At 40.5% G+C, this 13,440-nt stretch overlaps 2 protein-coding genes across 2 annotated transcripts; both read left to right on the forward strand.

Annotated features, from left to right (window-relative positions):
- Positions 1-453: 453 nt before the first annotated feature.
- Positions 454-8,916, forward strand: cry1b (cryptochrome circadian regulator 1b; the record flags this gene model as incomplete). The annotated part of the gene is made up of 11 exons (XM_079223932.1): positions 454-611; positions 2,165-2,273; positions 2,642-2,784; positions 2,902-3,086; positions 3,219-3,307; positions 4,369-4,509; positions 4,771-5,082; positions 5,249-5,400; positions 5,853-6,055; positions 6,575-6,712; positions 7,812-8,916. 11 exons carry the CDS (start codon positions 454-456, stop codon positions 7,892-7,894), a joined length of 1,713 nt encoding a protein of 570 aa, XP_079080058.1. The 3' UTR covers positions 7,895-8,916.
- Positions 8,917-9,768: 852 nt separating this feature from the next.
- Positions 9,769-13,319, forward strand: LOC306741489 (dihydrofolate reductase). The gene is made up of 6 exons (XM_079223781.1): positions 9,769-9,883; positions 10,737-10,786; positions 11,194-11,299; positions 11,384-11,510; positions 11,985-12,100; positions 12,508-13,319. Exons 1-6 carry the CDS (start codon positions 9,783-9,785, stop codon positions 12,596-12,598), a joined length of 591 nt encoding a protein of 196 aa, XP_079079907.1. The 5' UTR covers positions 9,769-9,782; the 3' UTR covers positions 12,599-13,319.
- The last annotated feature ends 121 nt before the right edge of the window (positions 13,320-13,440 follow it).

The following is a 13,440-nucleotide window of genomic DNA, read 5'->3' on the forward strand; positions in this document are numbered from 1 at the left end:
ATGTATACACGGTTGTAATAACGCGCTCGTGAGGTCGGACGTGCGTTATCTTTATTGTGAAGCGACGTTACATGCGGAGGCAAACCGGACACATCTGAGAGCTTCTACTTTCTGAGAGCTAATAGTGACGTGGGAAGGGAAATAAAACAATGCAAACATCAATGCTCTTCAGAAACGAATCGACTCTCCGTTGAATCAACGTTCATCGTTGCAACTAATCAAAAGTTTGCCTTTTTTCTCTCTCCTCGCGTCTGCTGTGGCTAAAACTCAACTCTGTGGATGAATTAATTAATGGAGCAAGGTTAAGATCAGACCAACCCAGAGCATACGAACCAGGTCGGAAGCGTCTCCGCCCAGTGAACGGACACTTGACTGTTTTGCATTTTGTTTTTTTGGGGAATCCCCTTACCGTCCTTGTAACCCCACCGGGGATAAAGAAAGAAAGCAAGCGACATGGTGGTCAACACCATCCACTGGTTCAGGAAGGGACTACGGCTGCACGACAACCCGTCTCTGAGGGACTCGATCCGGGATGCGGACTCCCTGCGCTGCGTCTACATCCTGGACCCCTGGTTCGCAGGGTCCTCCAATGTGGGCATCAACAGGTGGAGGTGAGGGGGAGTCAGAACATGCTAGATGTTTCTCTCTTTGACTGTTTCCTTGGATTCAGCCTTTGGCAATGAATGTATCAGTTTGCCAGCCAGTAGCTTTGTTAACTTTATACTCATTTAGCTAAAATACAATGCATAGAAATACATGCAAACTATATAAAGAGATATATACTATTTAAAGAGTGATTTTTACAAATAATTTCCTCGAATCTCTTATCATTATATAATTTGGCCTCATATTGTACCACTGTTAGTATGAATTCACTGGACGATGGTCTATAATTTAGTTAATATGTAAAGAAATACTTTGACATTCAAGTCCTGAGAAGAGGTGTGTAAAGGCAGTAACACAGTTTCCTCGCTTCCTAACTCTGATGCTGAAATTGGGTCACTGGGTTGCTATGGTGATTACATCACGCCCACTATTCACTGTTGACCTAAATGAAACCCACACGCACAAACCATATTTACCCGTGTTCAGAATAAATGCTCAGTTTCTCCCTCATCTCAATTCGATCACCTGTAATGCCGAGACATGCTAAACCTCGTAATCTGGTCAATGCTTTCAGTTTACTGCTGCTGTCAGCGTCGTGCAGGCTGTTTGTTTAGATTACAAGTGTTGAGGAAAACACAGGACAGAAGTATAATGAATGAAGTATAATAACAAGGATTACACCGATTTTAATTAGTATTCATGTTTACAACACGAGACTCCTTTCCTATAGAACCATACTATTGGTTACAAGGCCGCCACACTTCTTTAAGTCCGGAGTCTATTATTAATTTAAGGCTTTAAGTTAACACGGTTCATCTATCCCAGGAAAGCACTTTTCTGTTTTCCGCCTCTCACTGTAATACATGCTAGGCAGTTACCTCACTTAGAGATGGCCCATTCAATGTTGTGTTAAGTGTAGTTGTCGGTCTGCTGCTGTTGCTCTTGGTGACATTATGCAAGAGCTGTGTATGGTCGACTGTGTGTAAAAAGACTTCACCAGAAGAGGGCGGTCGTTCACATTAAAACACTCTTTGTTGATTTGAGATCTGTGTTCTGTTGCCTTTATGTATTATTTAGAAAATATCACTGATGGTCACAATTTTTTTTATTTTGACTTTTTATTTGACTCATTTCTGCATATGAACCGTATGGTTATGTCTTTTATTTTAAAGTTTTGATTAGGTGACTATCTCGCTAAATAGTACATTGTCAAAATACGGTCACCAAACTATTTGTACTGTAATGATGGCGATATTGGTGACAGATGTGCCTTTGGGGAGCCCAGAGGGTATTAAAGACACCCAGTCTGGTCACCCTGCTGCTGCCTGGCTAACGATACAGAAGTATCAGCGACCTGTACTTTAGAGCAACTCTGAGACGCTGTAATTCATCCTCCTCATATAACATAGTTTTGTTTTTGTGTATTTTCTTATTCAGCAACATGTGACTACAAACTGCATTTCATTTTGCAATCCTGTTGTACACTTGACATTAAATGAAATGTGTAACCCTCTGGTTTATAATCAATTAATTGATCATTCTGTCTGCTTGGCTCCAGGTTTTTGTTGCAATGCTTGGAGGACTTGGATGCCAGCCTGAGCAAACTCAACTCCCGCTTGTTTGTCATCAGAGGCCAGCCTACAGATGTCTTTCCTCGGATTTTTAAGGTATGATCGATGAAGTAGTGTAGAAGATGCAGTCTTATACTTAACTTTGTTTTAAAATATACTGTAACTTTTTTAATTATTCTAACATAATGTTAGAGCTCATGGAATAGTGGCTGAAAAACAATTTAAGATGTCGATGGTGAACTTCTGCAATTCTATTATTTTTGATGGAAAATATCAACGTATCAATCATAAAAGTTGCAGATGACCCCAGCTACATATTAAGTGACCTCACATTTTAACAAGTTAATCATTCAAACCAATTTGTTGTTCATAAAAAAATAACATTCACTATAAACAATGTGGTCATCTTTTTCATGCATTTCCTTCCAGAATAAAACAATGTATTATGTCTTGCTATCCCTCAGGAATGGCAGACTACCCGTCTATCTTACGAGTATGACTCTGAGCCGTTTGGTAAGGAACGTGACGCTGCCATCCAAAAACTAGCCAGCGAGGCTGGGGTGGAGGTCATGGTGCGGAGTGCTCACACCCTCTACAATCTGGACAAGTGAGTGACTTTACAACAAAAGTTGAAACAAATGTTTGAAACAGAATTTATTTGCACCAGCTGCTTTGTGTTTTTGAAGACTTGTGTTGATTCCCTTCATATTTCTCTTTCCTATAGGATCATAGAACTCAACGATGGTCAGTCTCCTCTTACGTACAAGCGCTTCCAGGCCCTCATCAACCGTATGGATGCTGTGGAGCTGCCTGCAGAGACAATCACGTCTGAGGTCATCAGAAAATGTGCCACACCCATCAGCGAAGACCACGATGACAAGTTTGCAGTTCCCTCCCTGGAAGAGCTTGGTAATTTTTTTTTAACTATTATTATTTAAAAGTTAGATGCATTAAAAAAAAAAGATATATGTGTATATATACATACATACATACATCTCAGTGTCAAACTTTGCATTATTTTTGAATATTTTCCCTTTTCAGGTTTTGAGACGGAGGGCCTGACTGCAGCGGTATGGCCAGGTGGAGAAACAGAAGCCCTCATGAGGCTGGAGCGGCATCTGGAGAGAAAGGTAAAAATACATTTTACTAAACAGTATAAGCACAAAATACACATTTCTTATTGTTATGATTAACTTTAGATTGACTTGGCTCAAGTCATTACATACATGTGGACACTGACCCAAGACACATTTTGAAATGGAAATAGACGTCGGTAACTGTGTGACGGACTTTGAATTACATTTTTCAATGTAGAGATAATTTTTTCAGAAAGTAATTTTCTACCTCTAAAAAAATTATTCTTTCTAGGAATAGGTTTCGAAAGTGTTGGCTAAACTTTTCTGGCACTATTCATTCATTGGACTTTGATGTTCAGTTTCACATTTATACACACTATTTATTTAGGTATTCATTACTTTGACGTAGATGTTCTGTTCAACAGTTATCATGACATTCTTCCTACCTGTTTTTTCTTTCTTTTTTTGGGGGAGGGTATCGGCCAATTAATTGTCCAGCAGCTTTTTCCTGCTCCAAACTATTGTTGTTATATCGGCCTTTAAAAATCCATTATCGGTCGACCTCTAATCTGAACCATATTAATGTCAAAACATCTGTAGAGTCAAGGGAATGCAAACAGAATTAAAATGGTAAAAAGCAGCTTACATCTGGTAAATGTCTCTCTGTTTGATAGATAACGATGACAAAGACAGAACAAAATGTAAAGCAGACAAATGGACGAGTGACGGCCTGCTCATTTTTATTTGACTTATATTTTGAGCTATTGGATGCCATTTAGTCTAGACGGAGGGAATTAGATCAGTTTCATCATAACTAGAAAGAAAAGATTGATCATCCTATCAAAACCATTTCTCAGCAGAAGAGCAGAAAGCCAATAAACCTTAATGCATAAAAGATTGCTCGAACAAATTCTAAGATGTAGAGTAAAACACATTTTGATGAGACGTTTCCAGGATTTGCAGACATATGATATTTTTTTCACCTCTTTTAAGCTTTTGTTTTTGAGTCCTGAGACTTAAATATTTCACTTAATTGATGTTATGTATTCAGGGGATTTTTCTATCAGCAATCACAGTGGGATAATTTAATTAAAGTTGACTGACCTTTTTTTCAGGCATGGGTGGCAAACTTTGAGCGTCCACGGATGAACGCCAACTCCCTGCTGGCCAGTCCGACAGGCCTCAGCCCCTACCTGCGCTTTGGATGTCTCTCTTGTCGGCTCTTCTACTTCAAACTTACGGATCTTTACAGAAAGGTATGAAGACAAGACAAGAAACAACACAAACAATTAATATTTTGAAAAACCACATTTTTATCATAATTTGCTTTCACTCAGATTGGTTTTATGTTGCTGTAAAGAAGCCGAGGCAATACTCTGTGATGTAGACATTACAATGAGTACAACATCTCCATCTTAAAATCATAACATTACATATAACATTACATACAACTTTTTCCTAGCCTTTTGTTTTAAAATTTTTATTTTAAAGTAATATTGTGTGCTCTATCTTATCAGGTCAAGAAGAACAGCACCCCACCACTTTCCTTGTATGGCCAGCTGTTGTGGAGGGAGTTCTTCTATACGACGGCCACCAACAACCCCTGCTTTGACAAGATGGAGGGAAACCCTGTGTGTGTACAGATCCCCTGGGACCGAAACCCAGAGGCGCTGGCCAAGTGGGCAGAGGGACGGACGGGCTTTCCCTGGATAGACGCCATTATGACCCAACTGAGGCAGGAGGGGTGGATCCATCATTTGGCGAGGCATGCTGTGGCCTGCTTCCTCACCAGGGGAGACCTCTGGGTCAGCTGGGAGGAGGGCATGAAGGTAAGAACAGAGAAAAATGATCTACCATCTAAGTACATAAGGTGGACAAAAAAGAAGATTTACAGTAAATGAATGTGCCTAGCTGCTGCTGTTATGATGTGTCTTGCTCTGATTGAAATTACTAGCAAGCATTGACTCAACTGTCCACTCTCTGTGTCTTGTACAGGTGTTTGAAGAGCTGCTCATCGATGCGGACTGGAGTGTAAATGCTGGCAGCTGGATGTGGCTTTCTTGCAGCTCATTTTTCCAGCAGTTTTTCCACTGCTACTGCCCTGTAGGATTTGGACGACGCACAGACCCCAATGGGGACTACATACGGTCAGTCAGTACTTCATCTACAGCACTTATAAATATAAAAGCACCGGCCTTTCAAAAGCTCATGATGGCGTGGGTATTTCTACACCCTGCCATTTCAAATGGGGAACTAATACCTCATTGTTAGCTTCTGCAATGTTGTAGCCTCACATGGGGGGACTGATTTGTCAAGGTTTGTCACAATACAGTCATGTGTTGTAATTGATTGAACGATGAGGCAAATTGTGTGACCTAATTTACAGTGCCATTATTGAAGAATATGCTTTCATTCTGTATTACTGGTGTTTGAACCATAACTTATCTACTACTGTATAGCAATTCTGTAACATCTCAGACAACACACACATATATATCTGTAGTGTGCTGCATTATTCTACTTTACCTTATATGATGTTATAACCACACATCGGTTATCCTCCAAATCCAACTTCATTCTCTTCTTTCTCTGCTTCCAGGCGTTATTTGCCCACATTGAGAGGCTTTCCAGCTAAATACATCTATGATCCTTGGAATGCCCCAGAGGAAGTGCAGAAGGCAGCCAAGTGCATCATTGGAGTCGACTACCCAAAACCCATGGTGAACCATGCTGAGGCCAGCCGCATCAACATAGAGCGCATGAAGCAAATTTACCAGCAGCTTTCCAGCTACAAAGGACTGGGTAGGGACATGAACCTAATATGTATAACCTCAAACTCACTCTCTCCTGCCATCATTTTAATGCATTTCTAAATATATGGAAATACAGGTAGCGTATTTATACAGATTAAAAGGAAATGGCTTTTCATATAGTTCTGACTTTTTAGTCACTCCTGCAATCCAGGACTCCCTATGAAACCTGTGTTATGAGATCCAACCCCATACATCACGATGATGGGCAGTAGATCTGAGAGCTTACCTGCTGTTTGATTCAGAGCGATTGCTTTGCCTTTTGACGAATGCAAATTACACAACATTGCAATAGCATACACCACATCTATATAAATGCTTCTGTTGTCTGATCGAAAAAAGAGGCAATTTGCAGATAAAACCTCAGTGATGGCTCTGCTGTTTAGAGGCACACAACAATCTAGCCGTCACATGTAGAAACACTTTCATGAGACCAAAAATAGAATCTTTATAGTTGTCATAAACAAGTGTTGTCATGTGGGTAAATGAAAATGCTTTGGTCTCCTTTCAGGCCTGCTGGCAACAGTACCTGCTAATCCCAACAATGGTGGGAACGGCAGTAGTGTCGGAGGAGTCATCTCGGGGACCAGTCATGGTCTGGGAGGGTCCTCTGAAGGCCTCTCCACATATGCAGGAGCATCTCGAACAGGTATGCAGGTTAGATGGTTTACATCATCATTGGTTAAAATACAGTTATTTCAATGTTAATACATTACATACATTTAAAATTGTACAAGAAACGTAACATTTTATTTACGAAAAGTCCTTACACATGGCTAAAATTGATACCCATGAAACGTGGGCCAGTTGGCAGCGTGAAAGCTAATATTTGTTATTGGTAACTGAATATTGAGCTTTATTACCAAATGCAGCTAAACTACTGCTGTTCTCCCAAAACAAGCCAGACGTAATTACAGACATCTTTTAAAAGTACACGCTGCACATCCATTCCAAGTATATCCGTTCGGTATTTATTACATTTTTGTTTACAACTTACAGAACACCTTAAACATTTACTCTCATTGCACTCTGTAATGGAAATTAATGAACCTTATCAATCTCCTTTAGAGAAAACAAATACGATATGAAACACTTAAATGTCTTTAAGCATTTATTAAACAGAAACTTGGAATAATTCAATTGAATGGGCAGAGCTCTTCACCACAGATGGTTCGGAGGACTGACCCGGAAAAATAGTTCAACATGAGTTTTATACATCAACAATTATGATTGAAATGTTTGCCCCTTTCCGCCCCTGCTCCGCCTCGCAGTGTCCTCCTTCCCACCAGACAAGCCTTGATGCTTGTCTGGTGGATGTTGTTTGGCTGCGGCCCTGAGAGGCAAAAGTGAGAGCACAGAGAAAAAACAAAACGAAAAGAACAAAAACAATACCGAGATCCACCGGTTATCGCTCCACCCGGATGGCGCTGATTAGACTGGGTCAAGATGAACTGAACTCTGCTTTCAGAGTTCAGCTACACATTTAAGAATAAAGCACTTATGATACATTTCCACCACACACTCTACTAGTGTACATAACAGTGCATAACAGTAATCGAATGAAGAAAGAAACTTTAAATTCCTTGTATGTGCACGCATACTTGACCAAATGAAGTTGATTCTGATATTCAAAAACAATAAAATGCCCTCAGCCAAGTTGCTAATATGCAAATAGAAGTATTAGCTTGATAGGTAAATTCACTTTACTGTTCAATTTATTGACTTTTGTGTTTTATATTGTATTGCAGAAAGAGGTCATTTCACACAGAAGCGACGCCATGAAGAAACTCTACTCAAAATCAGCTCTAAATCTTGGAGGCAGAGCAAATAGTGTGCAAAAAGCAGAATACAAAGGAACCCTCAGTCCTCTGGATAGCATCTTCTCCTACAGTATCCTCAGCTGACACAGCTGTAACTGTAACTAACAACTATAGATAATTCCATAGATCCATAACATCTTGGTCTCCAGATCAGACACATCACACATCTCAGGAATAGCGGAAATAAATCAGAGACAATGCTGATATTGAAGGATGAGATACCCCGTGAAAGCAGAGTACAAACGGAAAAACAAGTGATTTATGAAGTCTCAAAAACAGGGTGTTGTGAGGCAACCCATTGTCTTCCACTACAGTATGTAACTGTACAACGGTTAAAACCACTAGTCATTATCACCCCACATCAGTCAGGCATCAGGGTGAAACTGTAATTCAGCGGATTATTAGATCAGCTGAATGTTTATCAGTTCTCATATATAGTGAGCTGAATATTTTTGAAACCCCTGACTGCTTCGGCCTCTTCATCTTTATGTGAAAATGACAAAATCTGAAATCTCATTGCCATCTAAATGATGGGAAACAACACAATCCGGAGAATGTGTACGATTTCCTGTGTATGGCACCCGCTGCCCCGTGTTGGCACTGAGACGTAATATTACCGGGATAACACACAGTTTTTTCTTTCTTCAAACCAAATCCCCAAATATTTCATATGAATAATTTTAGGCCACACTGACCTAAATCTACATTGTGTGAGAATGTTTTTTCTTCTCTTTTTAGTACACAAAAGCCTGATGTACAGTTGTAAGTAATGCAAGGCTGTTGGGTTTTAAAATACAGCAGGTCTTACAAAGGCCCTTATATATTTTGTAAATATATATTTTAATTTTCAGCTTTTGTATATTTGGTTCTGTGGTTTCGAAACTACTTTTGTAAATATTCTATAACCAAAGCTCACAAAGTTCCAGTGTGAATGCATGTGCTTTCGTCGTGATTGTAAATGTATTATTTTTGTATAAAGAATCGTCAAATTCTAACTGTATATTGAAATGGCAATAAATGAAACTTTGTCGTATCCTTTGGATGTTTTCTTTTTTCCATGAACATTTCATTTTCAGTTGCCTGTATTTGCACTTATATGTGAACTTGAGACAACTCATTTGAGATGGTGTGTTGCATATCACACCATCTGCTTTAGTTTTCCTCAAATGTTGCAGATATGTATGCACATTTTAAGTAGACTGTGGTAGGACACAGAGGGGAGTTTTCAGAGGAAAACACACAATGAAGCTCCCTCTTGCATGTCCCTACGAGAGATAAAACAAAGTGCCCTCCACGGTGCCTTTCCAGTGGAGGAAACACAATTAAATGCCTTCTTGAAAGTTCCTGCTGGATAAATGCCCTTTAGAGTCCCCTTCCAGTGGAAAACAAGATGCCGTGCACTAACCCGTGCCCTTCAATAGAGAACACGTGATGCAGTGCCATAGGCTGCCCTAAACAATCCGCCACTGAGGAGCTAAATGCTCAAATAAATCATATTTTCAGAAAAACCGCGTTGCATCTGTTAATTACCAACCTTTTTTAAATGTATGAATGTATTTAATCATCAGCATTTTTTACATAAGCTCGCCAACCTTTAAGACTGTATCAATAGTGTATCTAGTTGTATTACATGGACCCCGATTTGCATCACGAGCTGAGCGATCACACAGTGCACGTTAGCGCCGGCGTGGGGGAGCTCCCTCTCCCGCGCTGAGGACACGCACCGTGGAGGTCGGAAGCTCGAAGAACAATCACGTCGAGGATGCGCTACAACGCCACCGTGTCCAGGAACAGCTGACTCGGTGTCTGTGGGCGGGGATGCTTCGAGTCGAGCTTCATCTATAAATTGGTCCCCGCGAGCAGAAGAGGCGCGTGTTCGTGTTCGTGCGCTTGTTGGAGATGAGTGGGGACAAAGTGCAGAAGAAGCCCGTCCGCCTCATAGCAGCTGTCTGCAATGACGGGGGCATTGGGAAAGACGGGAAAATGCCCTGGGACTTACCGTAAGAGTGAACCCGTTTGTGATGCTGTCCTAAATGCTTATTCAGTCAGGTGTGTGCAACCCACCTGTATAATACAGGTGGGTTGCACACACCTGACTGCTGCCATATGTCGCTACACAGCTTGTTACCAACGTTTTGATATCGCCCATGAGCTACAATTGTGTTGTACATGTGTATTAGCCCATCAGTGTGTGTGTGTGTGTGTGCAGCAGGACAGCTCAAAGGTGGGTCAAGAGGCTTTTCTTCTTCTTCATTTATTTATTCACTCTTCAATTGGATCCCTTTTTGTCACTGTCTCGCTCTTGCTGAAGTTGAGGAAAAAGTTTCGAGGCATTTAGCCGATGAAAGTGTGTAAGAGTAATGCTTACTTTGTTGGATCAAAAGTACATGCTACACTAAGCAGGGGTAAACACCTGTGACCAGAGGAGAAGCTGAAATGCTTGCTACGTTTAACTGAAAAATGCTGAATGAAGTTGTTAAACTTGTTATTTAATTGCTGATTATGTCGTTGGTTAATCAAAAAATGCTGCAGTACTAGTGGCATAGTTAACAGGGATGCTTTAGTGCTGACGTTGATGTCAAGTGCAGCAGCATTAGAAGTGGGAAGTATAGTGGTGCGGTAGAGGAAGTATACTGCTAGACAGTAGTTATACAAGTGGTGCCTTATGGGGAGGTTGAACAATATAGTAAAAGAAAAAGTAGATTTGTTATAAAACTACATTGTATTCACTCAGGCATCATTTTCTCTATGCAGCATTGCATAATGTGAATGAGCTTAGTAACAGAGCTGACGTTTTCTGTGTTGTTAATCTTGAAAAATAAAATGATAACATTGAAAATTTGACTCTTGCAGATCTGAATTCCAGAATTTTAGGAACCATGTGATGGGGGTGTCGAGACCAGGTATTCTTCAACATCAATGTTGCATTATATTAAAGCCGCCTCATATAGAACTGGGTTCTAAAACAGGAGCCAAAATCCCTCCTGTATTTTGGTACTTATACCAAAATGATATCCTTACTTTTGTAAATCTAAAAGAGCCTTAAGGGGACGTTTATGGCGGTAAGGTGAGGGATGAACTGTGTCTTATTCCAAATGTATTCTATTTAAATATATTATTATCATGAAATTACAGATGTTATCCATATCCACCTCTACTTGGTCAAATTAATTTGGTACTCGAAACGTTCAAGGTTGTGAAACAGTCCTGTGCGATGTGCCACAAGAAGAGACTTGAGAGCAGCAATAGTTTGGACTTCAGTGTGAAATATGTTATTCTTCAGTGTGAAATATGTTATTCTTTTTTTCAGGAAAGATGAACATGATCATTTATGGGAAACTGTGCTGGTACTCTATCCCAAAACTGGATTTCCCACTGCCCAATGTTCTGCATGCGGTGCTGAGCACGACAATGAAGTCAGTGCTCGCTCACACAAATACCCACATCAACAAGTCATTTATCAAAGTCAAGGAGACTAATGGAGATGTCTCCTCCTACAGGACGGTTCCAGATCACGCCCACTTCTTGTGTCCAGACTTGGACAGCGCGGCCCGTCTGGCTGCACAGCCCCCCCTCGCTGACCTGATTGAGACGATCTGGATCGTTGGAGGGACGCAGGTCTACAAGGTAAACCGGCCTGAGCACTAAGCTTCCCTTCACACATGTTTCCACAAACCTGTTATCCAGCATTCCCAGCACCAGCCAACTTCAAACCGTTTCTCATATATGAGATCCTTCGGTTGGAACAAACTTTACTCCTCGACTGTCAGCGGTTCCGGCTGCCTCGCCTCTGCTACCTGCTTCTCCCCCCACTCCTCTACAGTCACTGTTTATATGGGAGACACACCCACAGACACACACACAAACACACACACACACACACACACACACACAGACAATTGTACCCAGCTGAGGCTGATCCCACTTCATCCCGGCACCTGTTCCCAGAATCGCTCCTCCACTCCCCCTCCGCGGCTGAGGCTAACCACACCCCCGCCACCACATTTATATCTCATATTGGGCTGCAATACTCACGGAAAAGTCTGGTTGTTAATACTGTTAACGTAACCAAAGTCTCTGTTGCTTCTTGTTCATGATCAGGATGCGCTGAAGCACCCATGGTGTGACTTGGTTTACCTGACAAACATCATGGCCAACTTTGACTGCGACGTTTTCTTCCCTGAGTTTGACAGAGGACTCTTTAAAGAACAGGAAGGGTATGTGTTTATTTCCTTCTCATGTTATTATGGTGAAGGTTGACCTCGTCTCAGAGACTCGGGCCCAGCGTCTGAACGCCCTGTGTTGAAAGGTTCAAGGTTCATGGTGAATAGTTAATGGTTAATGGTTAAATAGTTAGAAAAGAGGGATCTTTACATACCGAGTTATTTTAAATGTGTGTATATATATATATATATATATATATATATATATATATATATATATATATATATATATATATATATTACTATTCAGTACTTTGCTTGTTTTATGTCAGAAGGTTTTCTTCCACAATGAAAGTTAATTTAAGTATGGATTTTGTTTATTCATTTAGATTGTATTTGACAGATTTTTGCCCTTTTTTTAATGAACTCACAAAACCGCTTTTCTATCGTTTCTGAACCAGATTTCCTGATGTACCGAGTGGAATTCAAGAGGAGAACGGAATTAAGTACAAATTCCAAGTATTCAAGAAAGAGACTGGTGACGCGGTGTAGACGGCTAACGAGAAAATCAATGTCAGAAAACTCATTTCTTGAAAACCTGTCGAGATTTATTGCAGTCGACTCCTAGATAGACGAAACACACTGCCAAAACCCAAACCCACAGTGTTTCATTATATTTTTGGAAAAAAGCCAAAGTCTTACAGCTAACACTCTTATCGTATAGTCAGTGAGCGTTCCAGTGTAAATATGACCTTTATACTCTTTGTAATCATTGAGGTACACAGAGACTTAAAAAGTGGTCCAGTTTGTCTCTCCAAGTCTTCTTCCATCACCACTGCTTGGTAGGACATTATGATCTGCTCTGGTTTTTAAAAAGAAATCTCCTGCCACCCTTGTCAGCATTTGCATCTCATCATCCTCCTCAGTATTTCAGCGGCACAGAGAATATGTTTGTCAGTAATGACAGCTTGTGCTCTGGGTAGCTCAGCAGATCCTTTCCAAACCAACAAGATGCCAGCTTAGAAAGCCACAAGTGAATTTACTACTGGGTGGCTTTGATTCTATAATAACTGTGTTTTATGTAGAAATACATGAAGTTCTTTGTTGTGTTTGGAAATGGAAAGACACAATCATTCATGTTTACATATTTTTTATGTGTCGTCTTTTGTGAATCTACAAGGTTTTTCTGAAAATAAATCAATGGTTACGTTTTTAATGGAGCAACAACTGACATTTTGTGAATTCAATTTGAACTTTTGAATAAAATGGTCCTTATTCATCCAGCGTTTTGTGATCTCTTTTGCCACTAGATGGAGGCATATCAATGCGGCGACAAACAGAAAGCCAACCGTTCTGCTGGTAGTGACTGAATAACAATATATGCCATATTTTAC

The sequence above is a fragment of the Taurulus bubalis genome (genome assembly GCF_910589615.1).
Source record: "Taurulus bubalis genome assembly, chromosome: 9".
NCBI lineage: Eukaryota > Metazoa > Chordata > Actinopteri > Perciformes > Cottidae > Taurulus > Taurulus bubalis.